General features: G+C 34.3%; 1 protein-coding gene across 2 annotated transcripts; it reads right to left on the bottom strand.

Annotated features, from left to right (window-relative positions):
- Positions 1-531: 531 nt before the first annotated feature.
- Positions 532-16,113, bottom strand: LOC149807150 (antileukoproteinase-like). Of its 2 annotated transcripts, none has more exons than XM_089962758.1 (4): positions 15,997-16,113; positions 6,174-6,329; positions 4,967-5,104; positions 532-1,214 (listed from the first exon to the last, which is right to left on the bottom strand). In XM_089962758.1, exons 1-4 carry the CDS (start codon positions 16,052-16,054, stop codon positions 1,057-1,059), a joined length of 510 nt encoding a protein of 169 aa, XP_089818884.1. In that variant the 5' UTR covers positions 16,055-16,113; the 3' UTR covers positions 532-1,056. The 2 variants fall into 2 exon arrangements, with proteins under 2 accessions (XP_089818884.1, XP_089818893.1); XM_089962767.1 differs by having other exon boundaries at positions 6,180-6,329.
- Positions 16,114-22,594: the final 6,481 nt, after the last annotated feature.

The following is a 22,594-nucleotide window of genomic DNA, read 5'->3' as shown; positions in this document are numbered from 1 at the left end:
GTTATGTATTTGTGATCGGACATTTGCATTGGTTCATTTGGAAGGGAGACAGTGGGAATCGTATCAGATGAGAAAATTTAAACCGTTTGAGCTATTTTACCATTAACATACTGCGGTTTGATAGTCCTAACGTTCTGTCAGCTGAGAGACCGGTGAGTTTATTTGCTTCTAGAAGTTAACATTTAAACCACTATTATATGCGGCGAATTCCTTGGTATAGGATTACTGCCCACCCCTCCCCTCATGCACGCTATCACTGGACCAATACCCTTAATTTTATTTGCTGTTGTTGTTTGTGGTTTAACGCCATTTTTCAGCGTATCATAATACATGGCATAACGAGTCTCAGTGGGATAACTTCGCCATATTCAGAAAGACGTGACCTCTTGTTCGCAATTCTCTTTGGGCAGTCGTTTCGACAAATGGCCGCTAAAATATTTATATTATTAGTTAAAATAAAAAGTTCTTTTTTCCCATAAAGCAGGGTAAGACTATTTTCCCACGATCGCTAATCAGTAAAGAGAATACTGCTCAAGAATTTCATGGATTTATTTGGACGAACAGAAACACATAAAGTGATGTGTTAACGTGTGTTAATATTAAAAAATTAAACTGCACACCCTTTATGTAAAGTGTACAGACTTATATTACTACTATATACTTTCAAGGTGTGATCTATAATCTAACACTATTAAACGTTTTATTTAGGCTTGTGTCTAAATGTCATAGATTGAAACTCATAATAGATAAAGTGCGAGTGTGTCTAATGCGTTTGTGACAATAAATCTGGTTCTGCCTGAATCGTCACTCGAGTGGTTTAGATCACTCAGCTGTTTTAGCGTCCTTAATTCAGCTGAATTCTAAATATGAATCCGTTTGTGGTCAATCGTAACTAATGGCTCAAGGATTACTGATAAACAAGTTAAAGGAAGAAGAAACTATAGCTGTATGGTTTGCTGAGACATTCAGGAAACGCTGAACAAATGTCATCTTCAAGTGTAAAAAGCCTATTGTATTCAACAGGCATGAATAGACTATTATCAAGGACCAGATAATTTATGACACGACTAGAGGACCACTCAAGCACGCCATTTCCGTGCATAAGACCATGCCATTGCTGCAGCTGCATCTGTTGCAACCATCAGATGACTTGAAACCGTCTCCATTATGGTATGTTACTCCATTGTATGTACATCCAAGTTGACCGATAATGCCTATAATAATAATAATAATAATAATAATAATAATAATAATGTTCACGATGATGTTGATGATGATGAAATAAAACTGGGGGGGGGGATAAATTCCAAGCAGCATTTCAAAGATTATGGTATTAATATGCAAATCAAAATACGTCTGGTCTATATTGGTTGAGGGGAGTAATTGGGAGGTGGCGCAATTATATCTTTAAATATCACCAACTCGTAGGAGAACAATATAAATTAAAATTAGAAAAGTTACAAGCGTAGAATTTGTTCATGCTAAACACTCGCAGGAGAACACTTTAATAAGAGATTAACAGTCACTAAAGACATTTACTGTCCCACCCTAACACTTGTTAGACAATATTAAAAAAGAGAGAATGTTTACTTGAAACGGGTAAATAACGGATATCTTTCATCCAGTGGGCGAAAAACTCCATATTTTCACAAGTGGCGAAGCCACGAGTTAAAAATGCTCAAGTTTTCACCTACGATATGAAATATGTCCATTATTCTCTCGAAGCAAGCAACTTTTCTTTTTATTTTATACTAAAACGTATTGGCAAACAATTTGTATGAGAGACTGAAGTAACAGATTTCTTATTGGATCCCACACAATGTAAGCGGTTTACCGTTATGTTTTGCTGTGTTTTATGAATGTTCGTGCAGAAAATATACACAGCAACATAATTCTTTCTGATTTAGTCTAAAGTACACTATCTTTAGCAGTTGGAAAAATAGGGAACACAGATATTGCCAGAGTAGACAATGCCAGCTTTTGAAAGTGCAAAGAATGAATTATAAAATATATATAAGAAATGTAAAAAAGTTCGGCTCCTTTTTTGTTTCTTACATTACAACATTTCTTTCTTCAGTTAACGAGAAAAAGATTTTTAACTCAGAAGGAAAAATATATATTCATTAGTTTGAATTAGAAATGTAAAGATTGCACAAAATAGTCAGATAAAAATGATATTACAGTAGAAAATGAACAAACTGAAGAGATTAAAAAACAGTACACGTTAATGTGGGAAAGGATAAAGTAAGGATCACTGTACTCGCGGACAAAAAGATAACTTCTCATTTACTTTTTGAGTGTAAATTATGAACTATAGGGTAAAGTTATTTTCTGGGAAAGTTATCAAATTTGGATAATTTGTATAATCAAGAGTGAATTCTTTTAACCGAGAAATCGAGCACATGCCAGTCGACAATAAATCCAGTAAACGATTTATATAGTTCACGGCAGGGCGTACTTGTTTATTGTGTCTAGTCTATGTTATAATTCAGTTAGGGATGCTAACTAGTCAGCTAGGGACATATATTAAACTTCTTGACCAGGGTTATTAGCTGTCAGACTAAGACCAGAAGACCCTAATTATGCTTTAATATCTATTCGAATTAAGATATGACGATATCTGACATAACGAGGGAGGGGATAATGTTCTATCCCAGAAGTGAAAACCCGACAAAATATTTAGGTTTATCTACTTTACAAGGGAAATTGCTCCATATATACCTGAATCCAGAGAGGGCAGAGAGGAGACAACCAAATTACGGGTGATAACCGGAAAGAAGAGGCTGGAGAGAGGGGGGGGGAATACGTTGACTCTGACATGTAACCAACATTGAATGTGGTGAGACCAGCACGGAACCAGGTTATGCAGGCATACTGGACAATTGAGTTCGATCGCTCACTCGATTTCATGATGAAATTTGTCTTACCGGTATAAACAGAACGGTTAATTGCATTGCTTTAAATCTTGGTAGTTATATTTTAAGAGAAGTATTTCCTTCAAATGTTTTATTCAGTTTCATTTTATTTATATAATTAATGAAATTGTTAAATACTCGGGGTTTCAGGTCTCGATTTATTTCGTTTATAAATTTAATAGTTTATTATGTACCTGATCGGGCAATAACACCGAGGTCGATCATCCTCTAGATAAGGACAAACCAACCAAACATCCCGTTACAGATCTATGTATTTTAAGAACAGTGCATTACGAAGACAATTTTAAAATTGGAACAGCTTTTCAAAATCGCATCACCGAAAATTATGATATGCTGTTGATCGTGACGCTCTATTTTATGACCTAAAGTATTATAATGAAACGATTTAGCATCGTTGGATATAAAACAAATTACAGAAATCCAAAATTTCCAAACTATAATATAAATCTACCGCCAGTCTGTATGCATATATTTTTGCAATACTTCTGGAGTTGATTAACAGCATGTAACAATACGATTTTAAGATATACTGAAGAAATCAAAATGGGCAAAATTAAGCAGAAAAGAAACATTGTAATGATAATATTCCTCTGTCTGATGCGTCTTGTCTGATACTATGATTCAATGTCATTACGATGTTCATTTTGTACAGATTATATATATATATATATATATATATATATATATATATATATATATATATATATATATATATATATATATATATATATATATATACGATAAATAAATATTCATCTATACTGATACCGGTGGCTGCAAGATCTGCTATTGTTTTCCTTTCTAAAATAGTTGTTTGAATCATTAACTTTCCAAATAAGTATGCAAACAGCAAACCCCTTAATATCAAAATTCACACGGTCAGCTACGGAAATCCTGATTTAGTCGGCACTTTAAGCAACCAGTTTATTAAACTACAAACAATTCCAGGCAATGCTGCTGTTTCCTTGTCTAACTCAAAGAGATGATTGTTAGCATTTATTAAGTTTTGTAATTTTAGAAATAAAACCAATGGTCTTTCTTTCATATACGGCAGTACCTTCTCCACCATCACATCTCATTAAATCGTTTACAATATTTGTCGTAGACAGCTGTTATAGTCATGTGTATTGCAGCGGCTAAATCAGATATTGTTATACCGGATTCTTGAAACAATTGTTTCAGCCTTTTTCCCAAGAGTATTTTTCTATAACTATTTAATTAATCTTTACCTTGTTGTCTCTAAAAACGCTCTCAAACTGTTTTAAATACCCAACTAATTACACTCTTTACTTTCAACATTTTTCCTATGTTCTTTCAATGTAGTATTTTATTTGGATCGATGTCTTTGCCGACATACATTTTAACATTTGGTTTTATAGATTATATTTATGATTTGACAGCTGCTACATCATTTACATAACCACATCCACATAGTTATGTTTCCACTTCTTCTGTGAATAATATTTTCACTATAAATGGAAGCTTTCAACTTTGAACTCTTGTGGAATATGCTTCAAATATAATCGCAACTTCCTTTATCTGTTCATTCGTGACTATTATTTGCATCACTATTCCATTGGGTACGCGTATATTTATTGGATGCCTTTGTTCCAAGGTGGGTTGTATCGGATACTTATTTTGTGTGGGATTATGTCCAGGCTAAGCCGCTGTCTGTCTCCAACGTTTTCTGTTATCCCTAAGTCTAATATGTTCTGAATTCCAATGTTAGGGTGATAGTAGGAGCAGTATGACAATTTCTTAAACTTTAGTATTTAATTTTAAACAAAAATATACTTTTCACTTTACTGAACCCGCTGTTGAATCGTGTTTTTTAACCACCATTTTGAATGATCTTCAAGTGAGTTACACTTCCAAAATTAGATGTATAAGTCGTCATAGGTATCTTTAGACTTATGTCTTACATGTTTACTTAAAATATCTTGTCCTAGAGTTCATTCAAAATTAACTTAAGTGTAAGTTACATCTGCATAGTATAGAGTGGTAAAATTACGACAAAAAGGTGTGCTTACCGGAAGTAGGAGTCTGACAAGTGTGTCCACAACCGTTTGAGCAACATTTCTGAACCCCAGAACATTCGGAATCTGAGGAACACATTTCCACACAGGTTCCGAAGCCGGATGTTCTTGGACAGTGTCCGGGCTTGATTGCTGAAAGGAATATATATATATATATATATATATATATATATATATATATATATATATATATATATATATATATATATATATATATATATATATATATATATAAAATTGGGGGAAAAAAAACATTTTTACCATTTTCTTCTTTAAAACTGTTGCATCAGATTCACTTTTACAGCATTTTTTTGCTTTTATTATTAGTCGGTGTTTCAGTTTGACATTTTGTTATGTATTTTGTCATACTCTTATTTTAAATAACTGAACTGTTGCTCCCACGTGCGTTTAATTTGCCACGTGGCAAAAAGGACTTGATATCAGTTATGGAAATGTTTCCACTCCCTTCTTTTACCTTCCGCAAGACAAGTAACAAATGGTAAACCATGTGATGAAAACATTCTCAAGAATTGACCAAAAAGAAAAGAAGAATACTTTGTTTTGTTTTGTCCTGTCTATAACGAGTGCCGAAGAAAAGGCCAAAGATAATTATACTATTGCTTGCTATGATATTTATCATCGTCTGTTCACCGTCTTTGCGTTAAAAACATTTTTAGAATGCTGTGGATCGCCAGACATAACAGTCATAGTATCGAATGTCTTAAATTGTTCTTGTCAGTGTCAGCGTCCATATCGTTCAACAAGAATAAAAGAAATTTAATACTCAAGCCACTCGAGAATAGGTTGTTTAATTGGAGGGTGAAGCAATATCTGTAGATCTGTGTTTCGTTCGAAACCTTTTTTGTCCACAATATGTAATGTGTACGAACAGTTGCTCAGAATACGCTGTGTTTGACGTCGAGATATCATCGTGCTTTTCATTTTACCATATGAAACATCCAACTGGGCAGTGAATACAAATAAGTCTCCCTCCCTCCCCCTTCAGACACACTCGTGCGCCATATATAGAGCTACAGTGACTGAAGACGAGACAGCAATGTCAGCATTCTTCGCAATGTTAGTTTAAAACAAAATGTAAGTGAAGTATTTTTGCATTGCCAAACGAGACTTGCGAAGAAATTGTGTGCCATAGATAGAGAAATATGCTCTAACACGGCAATCATGAAAGGGCAATACATACACGTACTTGACGTTACGGTGGTAGGGTTCTGACACGTGTGTCCACAGCCATTCGAGCAACATTTCTGGCTCCCTGCACAATCGTCGTCTGAGGAACAGCCCTCAAGACAGATCCCGATCATGCCGGAGGAATCAGGACATGACCCCGACTTTGCCGCTGAAACATAATATTAATCAATTATCCTTAAAGTACGCCTTAACCTACGTAAATAAAATTATTGCAAATATGTAAGCACACGTTGTCAATGCGTATGGCAGGAATAAAACCCAAAACTTGGCAACAATAATTTAATATGGGTTTTATCAGTTTGCCAGAAAGATTTAGTGAGAATTTTGTTTTAAATATATAAATTTATAAATGTAGTTTTCAAGTTTTGTTCCATCTTAAGATTGCATCTTCTTTCTTACAAACGCTTTCAAAAATTAAAAATGTTTTAAACTTTGTTGTACATTGGATTTAATGCTGACATCTTACATTTATACCACTGGATTTCAATCATATATACCTATTGTAAAACATCATTCAGAGACGATCATTTGCATGTTGTGTTGATCGTTTGTTTCAACCATTCCGATCCCTTTGAAAGATTACTTTCAAATATTGAAATACATTGGAGGACGTTAAAAGATTGACATAAACGCATTGTCAATACTTTTAGTTATGGAACAAGCGCTGTTGTGCCATAGTACCCTATTTATTTTATCATGTTAATAATTTATCATTTTCAATGTCAGTATTAAAATTTAAACGTTTCCACTGAATTCTTACTTACATCGATCGTGGCATTCTATTACATATTAGGACAATGTATAAGTGAAGCAAGATAGTACATATCAAGGTTCCCTCTCTTATCAGATAATCAAACACGCCAATAGAAAGATACTTTATCAAGAAGTGTTTCAATGAATTGCAGTGTTTGTTCAGGGTTAATACTATTGTGATCATGTGTAATGTAATGTTTGATTGGAACTAAGATGTATTTGAAGAGTTATGTGTTTTCCATATGTTGTAATTTTGCGTACGAGGTCTATTTAATAGCTAAATTTTATAAAGATAACAAGTTAATCTCTGCAAAGATTTAATGGAGAAGTTTTTAAAAGTTGTATATATATATATATATATATATATATATATATATATATATATATATATATATATATATATATATATATATATATATATATATATATATATATATATGTGTGTGTGTGTGTGTGTGTGTCTTTTGATTTTATTGTTATTAATTATTATTATTATTATTATTTTATTATTATTAATTTGAATAATATAACTTTGTCATGCTTCTGTTGGGGTTAAGTTGCATTCAGCAAAACGAGCTGAAGCATAGCTATTTCAGTATCAGTTAGTGTTATAGTTGTAATATTGGCATTTATAACTGTATAACGGCCCTTATTTAGGTTCTATGTGATAACGTTTTGATCACAACACAAATAATTTCTCATTCACATCCTTTACCTCAAACAATAAATATCAGCAACATCAACATCAAATTCACACAATCAGTACGAAACCTAGGCGTTACTCTGGACATTACTCTCACACTGCACCAACATGTCATGAACATATGGAAGCCTGCATATCTTGAGCTGAGACGCATCAGCTCAGTTCGCAAATATCTTTCAGCTGATGCCACTAAAACACTTGTGTGTTCATTAGTACTTTCAAGACTGGACTATTGTAACTCAATTCTGTCTGGTTCATCTCAATATCTACTCCAGAAACTTCAAAAAGTTCAAAACACAGCTGCTCGGATCATGCTTAGAGTACCTCGATCAGAGCACACCTCCCCGCTGCTCTGTACCCTACGCTGGATATCCATTCGATCCAGAATCAAACACAAAATGTGTTCTCTGTGCTACGTTTCACTGACGGATTCCAGTCCAACATACCTATCCGACCTCACCCATGTGTAAACACCAGCAAGATACTTACGCTCCTCTTCTGACAATCGTATACTCATTATTCCCACTATGAAAACAAAGTCATATGGACAGCGTTCTTTTGCATACCAGGGCCCAGCAACGTGGAATGAATTGCCCACTGAACTTAGACACAAAGACACAGTGACCCCATTCAAGAGTGCTCTCAAAACTCACTTATTTAGACTTCAGGAACAAACTTAAAGACCTAATAATGTTTCGTACCTTGAATATTTTCAGCACGTTTTTTATCTTTTCTAATTTCATGATGTTTGTTTTTGCAATCATATCATTATATATGTTTTTTATGTTATATTTGTTGTCTAATGTTGTAAAGCGATTAGAGCTTCTAAAGATTAAGCGCTATACAAAGTCCTCATTATTATTATTATTATTATTATTACTTCCAGCTTGTACAATGAAAACCGAGTATTCTCTTACAAATATCATTTGGAAAATCTAACAATCTTCATTAGATAAAAACAACACTATACATCACAACATTCGTTTTGTTTATTTATCTAACCCATATTTGAATATTATATTTTATTATTATTATTATTATTATTATTATTATTATTATTATTATTATTAATTTCAATGATATAACTTTGTGACTTTGTAACTTGTTTTGAACTTATTCCATGAGATAAAAAAACTCCTTACACACATTTTGATTTTGAATGGATATTAATAAATTAAAAACTTTTATTCTAAATTTTCTCGTGGTAGTTTATTCGTTGGTCTTATTCATCACTATTACTTTGTACGACACCAATATTATTCACTAGTTCTTGATCTATTCGTTTGTACGACACCAATATTATTCACTAGTTCTTGATCTATTCGTTTGTACGACACCAATAGTATTTACTATTTCTTGATATATTACTTTGTACGACACAAATAGTATTCACTAGTTCTTGATATATTACTTTGTACGGCCTCAATAGTATTTACTAATTCTTGATCTATTACTTTGTAGGACCTCAATAGTATTTACTAGTTCTTGATCTGTTACTTTGTACGACACCAATAGTATTCACTAGTTCTTGATCTATTACTTTGTACGACACCAATATTATTCACTAGTGCTTGATCATTTACTTTGTACGACACCAATATTATTCACTAGTTCTTGATCTATTACTTTGTACGACACCAATGGTATCCACTAGTTCTTGAGCTATTACTTTGTAAGACACCAATAGTATTCACTAGTTCTTGAGCTATTACTTTGTACGACACCAATATTATTCACTAGTTCTTGATCTATTACTTTGTACGAAACCAATAGTATTCACTAGTTCTTGAGCTATTACTTTGTACGACACCAATAGTACTCACTAATTCTTGATCAACCAAATCCTTTCAATATGTTAGATTACTCTTCTCAAGTAAGCAGTAAGACCATATTCAGTTTGGTTAAAATCGATCCCTAAATATTTTTCCTTTTTCATCAATCTGTTTTCTTTCGATTACAACTTTGTTCGTTAGCTGTTAATTTATTGTAATTATTTCTCTATACGCTTCAATAATTTTCACTGTATTAGCATTTAAAGTTTTATTTATCTATGTATCAGAATATTTGTGGACAAACTTCCAAATAACTAAATAAATAAATCTTATTTGATGTTTTTGGTTGTTGTAATATAATCTGAAGTTCTCCAGTTTTTTTGTTGGAAATATTGCAATAGCGAAAAAAGTATTTGTTTTCAAATGGATAAATTACATTTTATGTTGCCAGGCTGTCTGGAAAGAACAATTTCATTTCAAAGGAATGAAATATCTATCTATCTATCTATCTATCTATCTATCTATCTATATATATATATATATATATATATATATATATATATATATATATATATATATATCGATTCATTTGTATAAGAAATATATCTAACCTTAAGCAGTCGTCATGCTAACGTATATCCATTTTAAACAATTATATGATATTTTGTCTTTCCGTATGAAGTCTCTGGCAGTTGAATCGGTAAAACAAATTAATCTTTTGATTTGCAACATGGTATTTTCTTGCCAATTTATTTGAATAAACAGAATAGGTTTAGGATTTTGTTGATTACACCTGCATATGTTCCGTCTGCGCTTATCTGGCGAAGCGATTCCTTGTTCTGTTTGCTTTCTTAGCGCAAACATTTAACAAGACTTTGTCCATGCTATGTTATCATCTCTGTGTCCACTAGTTTTGACTATTTTTGTTATATCATTGTTTACATTTTTTGCCTGGTAGGATTCTGTGTGCTGTCAGGTAGTCAATCGTAAACTAGTTGAATGTTATTGGAATAATCAACTGTATGACCTCGTTAAATTTCCGGCTTGTTAATACAAAAGGTATGCTGTTTCTAACAGTAATAGCTTAGTTAACGATACCGTTCCGGTGGCCTAATGATTAGAGCGTCCATTACAGTGGTTCGAACCCCGGCTGATTCATACCAAAGCGTTAAAAAAATGGTACTAACAGTTGCCTGTCTTGACGCTCAGCATTAAGAGGTTAGTGTTACGACTGGTCGACTTGGTGTCGGATTAATGTGACTGGGTGGGACATCATGCTACATCATGGTATCAATTATGTTTGTTTCAATTGCCGTATTATTACATGAATTAAATTTGTCTCTACGTTTCTCCCTCTTCCATTAATTTGTACGATCAGGTTTTAGTCTGCTTTATCTCTTGCTTCAGTTTCTCGAAAGATTTAACTACGTAACAGCTAGACGCTCCAATAAAAGCAACAGTGGTCAAATGAAAAAAATGCATTGATTAAAAAATTAAATGATACAAACAATAAAGTGTAATTTGTTAGTTGATGTTACGTATTTTCTTCTTTTAACTTTGTCTACATTTCATTCAAATCATTAATGAACAAAGTTTTTGTTGACACAGATATCTCATATGTTTTCTTGAGTTGTTTTTGTGTCCATGTTTTCTACAACTCTTTGCCAGTCAAATTTGTACTAGGAGGGATTTGAAACTCCGATTTTAATGGAATTATAAAAATAATCTGCTAGACACAATTTAAACAGATGAAACGTAATATAAATTAATTAAACCTAACTTAAAAAGTAAGGAAAAACATTATTTTTAAATTACCTACACGTAAATCAAATGCCCATGCAAATTTTATAAAACAGGCAAACGAAATATGATGTTAGCTCCAGATTCCATAGCTTCAAAGAAAAGTGTTAGCAACTTCCTCATGTCTTTAGGCTGGTCAAAAGAGGGACGTAAATGGGTAGCACCAATGGCAAACTACTGCGTAGATCTGTAGAACAACCTTTCGACCGTATTGTTAAACAAAGGTAGTCAGCAACAGTTCAGTAGTAACATAAATGCAAGTAATCGACACAAAGACATTAAACGTGTAAGATAAGAAGAAACTATAATAGATGATTACTTAAGAATTGAAACTGGATAACGTCCATTCGCAGAATAAATGTTATGAGAGAGAGAGAGAGAGAGAGAGAGAGAGAGAGAGAGAGAGAGAGAATTAATAGGTTATGTGAATGCTGTTGTAGTCAATAAAAAAGAAGCTTTGAAAGCAGTCGCTGAAACGTATGGCAAGCCGATAGATGACATAGAGTAAAACATCAGCAAAAAACATATGTAGCTAATAAAGGTAAATCAAAAGAAAGAACTAGCAAATATTTAAATTAACAGTTTGACATTGGAGAGATCTAATGAGTAAGTGTATTAACAATGTTGAAAAAATGTATTAAAAAATTAAAGATAACTTACCATTAGGTGGGAAGCTAAACCAAATGTGTAACAGAATGGTGTGTCGGTTTCCACGATTATTAGCTATTGGTGTGATGTAGCAAATATTGCCCTGTCCATGGAAATTTTGGTGAAGGTCGTAGAGAAAGAACTGCTGGTTGAAGTGGTGGTGGAAAATGTGGCAGACTCAATTGTGAACAAGGGGAAACAAAATGGCAAATATAGCCAATTGTTTGTTTAAGCTGTCAAAAAATCATTAGAAGCATTGTCTAGTGTTATTGGCAGTGTAATAGACAGTGAAAAAGTCATTATAAGCATTGTCTAGTGTTATTGGCAGAGTAATAGGCTGTCAAAGGGTCATTGGAAGCATTGTCTAGTGTTATTGGCAGTGTAATAGATTGTCTTTATAAAACAGCTGGACACGTTTTTTTTTCTTGGCTTTTCATGTCATTTTTTTTAGCTTGTTTTTGTTTGTTGCTTGCAGTTTTAATTCCACGCCAACGAAAAGAAGAAAAAAATAATTGCTTTTAAAAACATAAATTAAATGAGATAGTGTAACCATTGCGATGATTATAAACAATTGTTCATTTGCTTCATGTGAATACAAAATTTCTGTCTCCTCATATGTTATGTGTATGCAAGTCTTGACAAGGTACCCACTCAAATACACAAATCCAAGGTCGTCTATTTTATTCTTACTTTATTGGCATGGTAATTGTCTAGAATTTCATAATGGTTTGCTAAGCGAGGATTCTCGACACCGTGGTTATTAAGCATCCATCTTTTCCATTTCTGTTATTATGTTTCGTGTGCTACAACTATGACATAAAGCTTCCACTCAGTTTAACAACAGCTAACTTTTAACAATAAAAATTACAATATTGCAATGAAACTTTACAACTGTAATAACTGGAATGATATAGAAAGTGATGACTCACAGACATCAGCTTGTTAAGACTTTTAATTTTTTTGATGATAGATAGCCATCAGGACATTTTATTTTTGAGGTAGTAAGGTGTGGGTGACAAACAAGCACTACTTTATACACTAGACACACTGTCAATAGCTGTTATCCGTGTTAAGCATTGAGTTAAAGCAATAAATTTTGCTCCAGCTTTGTCAGTTAAAAGAGAATTTTGAAGTGCGAACTCGATGGAGATGCCACTGAGACTGAGGTGCGAACTAGATGGAGATGCCACTGGGACTGAAGTACGAATTAGATGGAGGTGTCACTGAGTCTGAATTGCAAACTCGATGGAGATGCCACTGAGATTGAAGTACTAAATAGATGGAAATGTCAATGAGTCTAAATTGCAAACTCGATGGAGATTGCCACTGAGACTGAATTGCGAACATGGAGATGAAACTGAGATATGGAACATAGGATTTTAGTCTCAACTGCTATCAGCTTGGGTACTAAATATGGTGTGTTTGAAGTATTAGGCAAGCTAATTCCTTCGGGTAATACAAAAACTGCATAATGTTCAAACGCTATAGTACAAGACTATAATGTTTGCTTGGAAGCCCGTTTGAAATAGATTACAACCTCTGGAAAATGGTCGATATGGAAGACTAGTAGTTGCATTAGAGAACATCACGATCTTATCAGGAAACTGGATCTTCGAGAATAAGTCATTCTGAACTATGTCTGGAATCGGACACAGTTTGTTATAGATAACATTCACTCAACAGACCTTGCTGACGTGTATGACGTTGAATATTGATAGTAGTAAGAACATAGAACTACATTTCCTAACATCTTTATATAGGTACAGTTATGTACATCTTGGATTGTCCGATGTCCAGAACTAGCCAATATATATGTTGGACAAGGATCTGATGGCATGAGATTAGTCACACTTAATTGGAATTTAAAGGAATGAAAACCCCCAGTTTCGTTTGCTTTAGTTACACACCACCTTGATTCCTGTCCCGTCCACTTTCGGATCATCATTTTCCGGTTGTTAATCTTGTCATGTTTAGCGTAGTCCGTAATTGAATCTTAATATATGAAAATCGTGCAGTTCGCTGAAATATAAATCTCCAAAGATCGGCAAAAGACGCTTCTCAGACAGAAAATGGCTTTATTCAGCGTGATTGGAATAAATTAAATGTTTTACAATGGTACAAATAAATAATCCGATTAATACTGTTGTATGTCTGGAACTTTTTCTTTTAAACTGCATGTACACCAAATCAGTAATCAGTTGATATCTTTAGCGGATTATTCGATCTTACAGATCACTATAAATAGCTATCGTCTCCTCTAATCGACAACCCGGCACCAAGTTAGATCTTGAGAAAAAATACAATAAAATATTTTACGGTATTTCTAGTCACCGACAGGAATCGCAAAGCAGAAATATTCAAAAAAAAGGTGTCTGACAGGAAGAACATTTACTATTTGAGAATATATATTCGATGTTGAACGTCATTTCTCCGTTATCCTTCTAATTTAAGATGTTTTTAAAAGTACATTCTTAAATTGTATCAGATGGAAATAAAAATATTATATTTTCTGCAGATTATATCAAGACCAACAAGTCCTTCTCCGCCTTTTTGTCTTTTTAATATTACCGGTGGCGAAGAACAGCTGTGTGAAAAACAATTCACGCGAGAGCGTCCACTTTTTAATTCACTAGGACTGTTGATCTTGCATTTGAATTGCTTAGACATGCGTGGACACCAGCATCACGCCATGGCAAGAGCAAGGTTTAGTAACGGTACCGATCATTAGTCAGTTCCCGTTATTGTTCTAGTTGTGTTTAACGCAATTTTTCTGCGTACCACTGGCTTAAGATGAAACCAGGAAAACCCACTGTAAGAACAATGGACCAATGGGAAGCTCCTTGCAAACTTTCTCACCTACTCACTATAGCAGAGCCACCATGGGCCCCATCTATTCCCATTAATATAGGCTTTGCTAGTCCAGTTAGGCCTTGCCAAACAGAAACGTTCTTCCTGTTGGCCACTCTTTGGAATATGTATTTATCTGATGCTTCCCAACGGTTTCCATCGTGACTAAAATAACCATTTTTTTATTTTGTATTTATTTACTGGAGGCAAAGGGGTGTTTTGTTTTGTATCTTTTTATGGGGGGGGGGGAGGGAGTATTTTATTTTGTATCTATTTATGGGGGGAATGGGGTATTTTATATTGCATTTGTTTATGGGGGTAAGGGTGTTTTATTTTGTATCTATTTATGGGGGGAATGGGGTATTCTATTTTGCATTTGTTTATGGGGGTAAGGGTATTTTATTTTGTATCTATTTATGGGGGGAAAGGAGTATTTTATTTTGTATCTATTTATGGGGGGAAAGGGGTATTTTATATTGTATATATTTATGGGGGGAATGGGGTATTTTATTTTGTATCTGTTTATGGGGGAAAGGGGTAGCATATTGGCATCACATAAAGAAACTTTATTTTACGTTTGATTATTTGAACAATTACAAATTAGCTGTTATTCTCACTAACAGGCAACTAAAACAGTTAAATACACCTGCTTGTCATTCTAAATAAAGAATGTATATGCATATCATGCATGAAATACATAGCTATATTAATATGGAGTATATAATCCAGTACCTAACAATGCAGAGTTCAAAACATTCACACTCACATAATTAAAGAACATTGACGACATTAGTCACATGATTTTGAAAAACATACGTAAACAAGGAGAACGGGAAAGGTATGAACCAGAACGTATTACTTTTCCTCGACATGTGGCTCGAAAGAAAAAAAAAACATTACACCGCCCAAGGACGTTAAAGCTTATGATTTATGAAGATGTTTGGCAAACTGCGAGCGCTACATTTATTTTGCTGGGCCATGACCAAACACAATAAGTGACGTATGCTCAACTTTCCATCAGTTGTCATGCAAATACCTGGAATTGTAACATTATTCTCTCCATAAAGACAAAAGCTACGTGGATCATTAATTACCTATAGTATTAGTACAATCGTGATTACACAATGCATTAGTACCATGACTATGTGTATGTATGTATGATTTCTTGTCCTTAAGTGTGAAGACAGAGAAAAAACGATAATCTCCTAAAACATATATTGAACAACTTTGAGTTTTGAATCTGTGTATGTGTGTATGTGTATATGAGAGAGAGAGAGAGAGAGATTACTTACCCAGAGCAACACTAACTACGAAAAGTATAATGACAATGATTTCTTTCATTCTAATCATGTAATGCGCTTCACCAACTCGTATCTTAAGGGATGATTTAGTCTGAATTTAAAGACATGTACTTACCTATATATAGACTAGAGTCGTGTGTGGGAAGGGTCTAGTATTAATCACGTTATCTGTAGAGAGTGCGCTGTGCAAAGCAAAACAACATGTTTGCTTCCTACATGACTCTGGAGCCCATCCTTCTTAATTTTTAAATATATCCCATGGTTTTACTAGGTTTCCATGGATGTGCCCGATGAAGACAACACAATCTTTTTAACAATATCTGATGAAAGGTATACATGTGGGCAACACGTAAGGGCCAAACAGGAATTGACATTATGCCATAGGTTTTCGTATAGGCAAGACTTAAGGATCAAATGATAATTAACATTGTCCCATACGTTTACATGTAGGCATCACTCAAGGGCCAAACGGGATTTAATATTAGCCCATATGTTTTCATGTAGGCAGTATTTAAGGGCTAACAGGATCAACATTAGCCCATAAGTTTACACGTAGGCAACACTTAAGGGCAAAACGGGATTTAACATTAGCCCATAGGTTAAATGTAGGCAAAACTTACATTTGAAGCCAAATAGCTCCCGCATGTAAGGCTATGGAGTCTAAGAATGTATAGCCTCAACGGGGATGCTAATATTAACATTTTTTTCTAAAATCCAACACACACATTTACAATCCAACACACCACAGTTGTGGTCATATCACCTCGCGTATGTAAAGCTATGGAATCTAAGAATGTTTAGCTTCACACGACTGGAGTATAGGACAAAGTCATCCCCGACAGGACTATATACCCCGGGGACAAAATCGTTCAAGCAAAATGAAAGATAGGACATAATCCCCTCCACCTGTCTAAGTTTTTTTTTGGGACCGTCACAAGTATACATCTAAGCTGGTAACTTCTAAATGGTCTGTTGTTTTTATTATCTAATGGGGTAAAGGATGCTTTATTGGAATAATTTGAAAAGGGGGGTATCCTGGGGGATTTTATCTTTACCCAACACGATTGTGTGGCTTCAGAAAGGAATAACATTTGTATCTACAATCCAACACACACACCTTTAATTTGGGCGCTTGTACGTTTTACCTCTGTGAAACGTCACAAGCAGTTATATCAGTTTCTAAAAACAGCCATTCGGACAAGGCCAACCGGCGTAATGGCATTAGTCTTCTTTTAAGTGTTTGAATTATTATTATTGTTCTTACTGAAAACCATGTACCAGGAGGTAAATTTGTTCATCTGAATATAGATATGCATTCTAATATTTATTTACAGTGATGCTATAACCTGCACACTGTATAAAACACAGAATCAAATTTGATGGATCTTTCTAGAACAGTATAATACACAAATGCTTTGTCTTGTATTTCATCACCGATAGATATACCCTGAATATTTTAAGATCAAAATTCCAATGGGAACTGCCAGCTCCCCCCACTCCCCAATTAAATAATGTCGATGAAATATTCTTATATGTGATTATGTTTTAACATATAAATAGAGATGGATGTATGTAGGAAAGTGACTATTTCTTATATTTTGTTTAGCGCATAAAATTACGCTCTGCTTTGTTGATGTGATATTATGGATGTAGAATCTAGCAATGTTGCATATATTCCATAAGTTTAAAAACAATGTATCAATGTAGGTTTGTTTCTTCTTTTTTTTTTGTATTATGCATTAGTGATTTTATTAACCTTTTCTGATTCTGATGCGTAAGTCGGTAACAAAGTTAAGAATAAAAGGAGGAAAAAACTTATATGTTTATTTCAATGTCTGTTTTACAAACCAATCTTAATTTTGAATGACAGTTTAGAACATAAAATAATGCACTATGTTCATTAGCAGTGCCAGTATTAGTATAACAGGAGATCATGGACACAATATACTAACTCATAAGGAAACGTCACAGCGAAACTACATTTTCGAGAACAATTCTCCGGTGAATTATAACAGATTATCTTGTTGCCTAATTAGTCACTCGAAAACGATGATATAGTTTAGGAGATATGTTGAAATCATCCATTCATACGATGCCACCAATCCTATAGCTGATGATGAAAAGATGATTGTTTGCTTGAAAAATATAACTTTGAACGTACTCATCGCAAATGATTTTCTGAAGAAGGCTTCATGAAAGCAGATTTTTTTGTTATTACTTTAAAACGGAAAAGGTCTCCAATAAATTCGCGTCACAGTTCTGGGCAAGGCATTACTGCCTCCTCTATAGAACAGAAAGGAGATGTCAGAAGGAGACGTTGAAAACCCTTCAGTCCTCGCAGACACGTTCAGAAAAAGATTAAGAAAAGAAGAACAGCAGTCAGGGAATTTGATTTTTTTCATTACTAACTGAAAAAATAAATGATGCACAGATATTCTTGCGAAGGATCTAATTAATATCTTGATCATTTGGCTATGCAACCAGTGATGACGATGCAAGAATCCCGATGGGTAGAGTTTCATCCTGTGTTATTCTTGGCCACCTCAGGTTTAACTTGTTTTTGTGAAAGTCAAAGTTCTCCAAACGGACGACGTCATTACATGGTAAGATGCTGAATAGCTGCGTCAACAATCTCATGCAATTTTTTGTCATGGAAGTCGATTTGTAGTTGAGTAACAAACTGGTGAGTAGCAGGATGTACACTGTACCCGGAAAATTTCTTGACGTGCGGAAAAGAAGCTAAGAACACACGGCAAAAGAAAATTAAACAAGGATGCAGTTTAGAAATAACTGATCGTTTTCATCTGGATACATGAATGCAGGACAAGCGTTCGTGTGCATGTACGATTGAGACTGGATTGAAATAATCCCGTGTTCCATTTGATAGTCAATGCTAATTGCTTTGCATATTTAATTGGAGTTATTTTTTGTGTTCATTATATGTGATAGATAATTGTAATTTGGACTTGATCTTGTCCAAAATTAAGTTCTTTTTCTACCTGACCTAATTCATTGATATTGAAATGATGGGTCTACCTGTTGTTTACCACATGTTCTATTTAGTAACAGACCTTCAAATTATAACTAAGATTGTATCTTTAAAACATTTGAACCCTTCCAGAATGAAATTTGCATTTTTCACTTTGTGTTTTAGGTAAATAAATTTTTTGTTGAATTTTACAATATTTTATGTTACTTTGTTTCAAAACATAGAGTAGAGACACAAGAGTGCAAAACGTACATGAAAGATGCCGAGCTCTACTTACTTCGTGTGGATGTATTACTTAAAGTGGGAAACGATACCAGTCAGACTCTCAGCAGAACGACAGCCAAGTGTCCTAAACGACCAGTAGAAGTCAAAGCATTCAACATTGACTCTGGACTCCAATCCAAGATGGATGATCGTGTTTTCTAAGAACATCCACCCAAACCTTTGCTCACTGGCACTGTGAACAATGCGGCCTTCGATGGAACTAGAAAACAAAATTCTTTCCAGTTCCAACTCGTCAATGTGCCCAAGATAGATAGACGTTGTCTTTAGGACCTTTCTAACCTAACTTTTTCCAGAAAAAGTATTTGAGATCTTACATGTCTCTCTTTGAAGTATGTGGTAAGTTAGGTACCAACAGCAGCCACTGTAATTCGTACGACCATTATGAAGGAGGATATGTTGTGTGAGAATTTAATTTCACGACAGACACAGGTAGTGAAAAGGGGCATTTCCAACCTATTAAACCGGGGTTTGTGTGGAACATTTATTTATAATTGTCTGGAGAACACAGTAAACATCATATCGTATGCAGAATTTGGCAATCATCTGGAAATAAACAGTTTGAAATAAGCGATCTCAGTCTATAAGAAGAAAAAGAGATGGAACACGTATCTGTGCAGGTAGGGGAAGAGAATGTTTTCTATCCAGAACAACAGCAACAGCTACAGACCACAAGTGGAGAAGTACGAAATAAAGTCATGCTGTTAAGATGTCCAAAACTAGAACAACACCTAATATCCTGTTATGCATATGACTTGGCTGGAAAAACAACAAATAGGCAAAGACCGTATTATTTCATGTCGCTAGCTAGCGAATATTGTCATATTTGCCAGATATCATCAAAGTCAGAACCAACACGACAACTGGAAGAGTATCTGGGAGATAAATGGGCCCTCATCTGAAAAGAGACGTTTTTGAAAACGTTGTCATTCTTTGAAATATACTCAATTAAATAATGTGAGATTACAAGGACCATATTCTATTGTGTTTATTTTCTTCACCAACGCAGTCTGGTGTTTTCTTTATAACATTAAATGATAAAAATTGAAGATGGAGATAGAAAATATATGCAGGCCTCGCAATGCGTAATACTAAAGGGGCATGGTGAGACCTACACGTTCTGGATATCGTCGGCGTTAATTTCTCAACGATCCATGACGACCAACAAAGGTCCTTTTCTGGATGACTCACACTTCTTTGAAAGGATATACTTCTCTGAAATAACGTTTGCTTGTATGCAGAGTATATCTTTGTCTTCCGCAGAAATTTCTATTAAAGTGCAAAAATGTATTTTGAGGCTATAGTGAATATGTATAAACACTACCTAACCTTTGTCTAATGTTAAACCTGGAGCATAATAACTTGTGAAGTAGAGAAATTCTGTTGAAAGAAGAGAACTCGACACTCCAAAACTTTGACCAAAACAACTGCATAGTAGATTTCATTTGGGCTCCATCACGTTCCTGTGAACGAAAGGCAGATAAAGAAGCCAAACTACTTTTCCGTTATCACACACTACCCATGGACAATACAGCTTAATCAGAAAAAGATTAAACTCAGGTGGGAAAGGGGATGGAATAACAACCTAAAGGGCAGATCATAAAGGATGTTAGTGAACAAATTAATGCCCCCAAATTGCACAATCCTATTGACTTTAAAATTATAAATAGATTAAGAACCGGACAAACTCTCCTCGCAAGTAGCTTTGGATGGTCTTACGTACAAACAGTGCATTGGGTATATACTGCCCTCATTGTCCCAACCCAGAGGTCATTGATCACGTGATAAATGAATACCAGAATATAACAATAACAGTGCAAAGGAAATTGATACAAGCAAAATAGACCAAACTTAAAGCCTCTACATCCTATCCAGATCGTTTCAAAGTGAATAACAATTTCCAACGTACCTGTCAGAATTTACTCGTTTTCATTTCACAGGATGGAGAAAAGAAAATACAATTCACATAAACTTAAGAAGGAGGAATAGATCTTAATTTTGAAACCTAATCCTAAGCGGGGATGAAGGAGAAACTGATCAGCTGAGGAACGGAATGACTGTGGGTTTGAACCACAACGTACCAGAGAATATCACTATGAATGTCAGAAAAATGCCACAACAGTCGGATATATTTTACATTTTGCTATTCGCCAAGGCATTCGTACCTACCTGACTTCATTTTACAGCAGGATCATCCTCTGTACACATGTGCAAGCTTGTTTTGCAGATCATGTTTTTCAAAAAATCGGTCTTCAAATCGTAACACACCCACAATACAACACAACTCAACTTTTTCCAAACTTGAAAGATTCGTTATGGAAAAATCATTATCAGCTAAAAAGAACAAAGGGATGTAATTTCCGGATAGCAACGAATGCTTTATGCTACTGGGCTTCTATCATTGTTCAGGAGATGGGGCATACAATTAGAGAAACTCATTAAGTCAAAATAATGTTACTTTGAAAAGTACTACTAATATTATTTTAAACAATTAAGTAAACCTTTTTACAGCATTTGTTATATAACTTTTCTGTATCAATACACGAAATTTAAGTTAAACATCACTGCTCAAATTGGGCATTATTTGATCGTTAACAAGAAAAGATGACATGGTCACTGCCATATGAGGAGTAGATCACGAAGACCAACATTGGTTTGGAACATTATACTGCTCAGGTTGGCTTCGTGCATCAATGAATAGTTTTGACAGAGTGAAATATGTTGCATTGGAAACAAACACAACCACTTGAAACTGGCATCTAGTCATCAAATGGTACGTGCTTTTGGTAAAGACAAAAACCATGACAGTAATACACACTAAGAGACATGCACTATATAAACAGCGAAAAGCTGAAAAGCACTTAACTATTTTAGTTTACCGTATAATTAGCGTGAGTTAGAATAAGAGAGGTGGCTATAACTAATTAACCATGACTTTATTATAAATAACAAAATGCTAAAATAGTGTGGTGTTGGTCCCAACGTCTGTATATCTGGCATACATTTAATGACTGCATACTACTTTATCTGGCATATACTTATCTGTATGTACTATATGTATTGGATTTCTTATAACACTCCCTGCACACAATAAACCAGGACTCGAAGGTGCGCAAATGATGTACATGTAAATGCAGATCAAACAGTTTAGTCTGTTTGCAACAACAAATAGGCAAAGATCTTATCACTTCAAGTTTCAAATGTAGAGCGTCGTAGGTTGCAGCCAATCGGAACGGATTACATAAGGCTGTTTCTATATCTTGACAGGTAGACATTACTGAAACAAGTAAACATGTTTTCTGTTGTTGTTTTTTTAAA

The sequence above is a fragment of the Sinohyriopsis cumingii genome, chromosome 1 (assembly GCF_028554795.1).
Source record: "Sinohyriopsis cumingii isolate HCF-2022 chromosome 1, ASM2855479v2, whole genome shotgun sequence".
Lineage (NCBI taxonomy): Eukaryota > Metazoa > Mollusca > Bivalvia > Unionida > Unionidae > Sinohyriopsis > Sinohyriopsis cumingii.
Note: the sequence above shows the minus strand (reverse complement) of the source record. Positions and strands in the feature narration are given on the sequence as shown.

Coding starts and splice junctions, on each gene's coding strand:
- LOC149807150 (XM_089962758.1), bottom strand. CDS start 16,054: ATGATTAGAATGAAAGAAATCATTGTCATTATACTTTTCGTAGTTAGT. Junction 6,330..15,996: donor CGTAGTTAGTGTTGCTCTGG/GTAAGTAATCTC, acceptor ATTATGTTTCAG/CGGCAAAGTCGGGGTCATGT. Junction 1,215..4,966: donor TTGTCAGACTCCTACTTCCG/GTAAGCACACCT, acceptor TTATTATTATAG/GCATTATCGGTCAACTTGGA.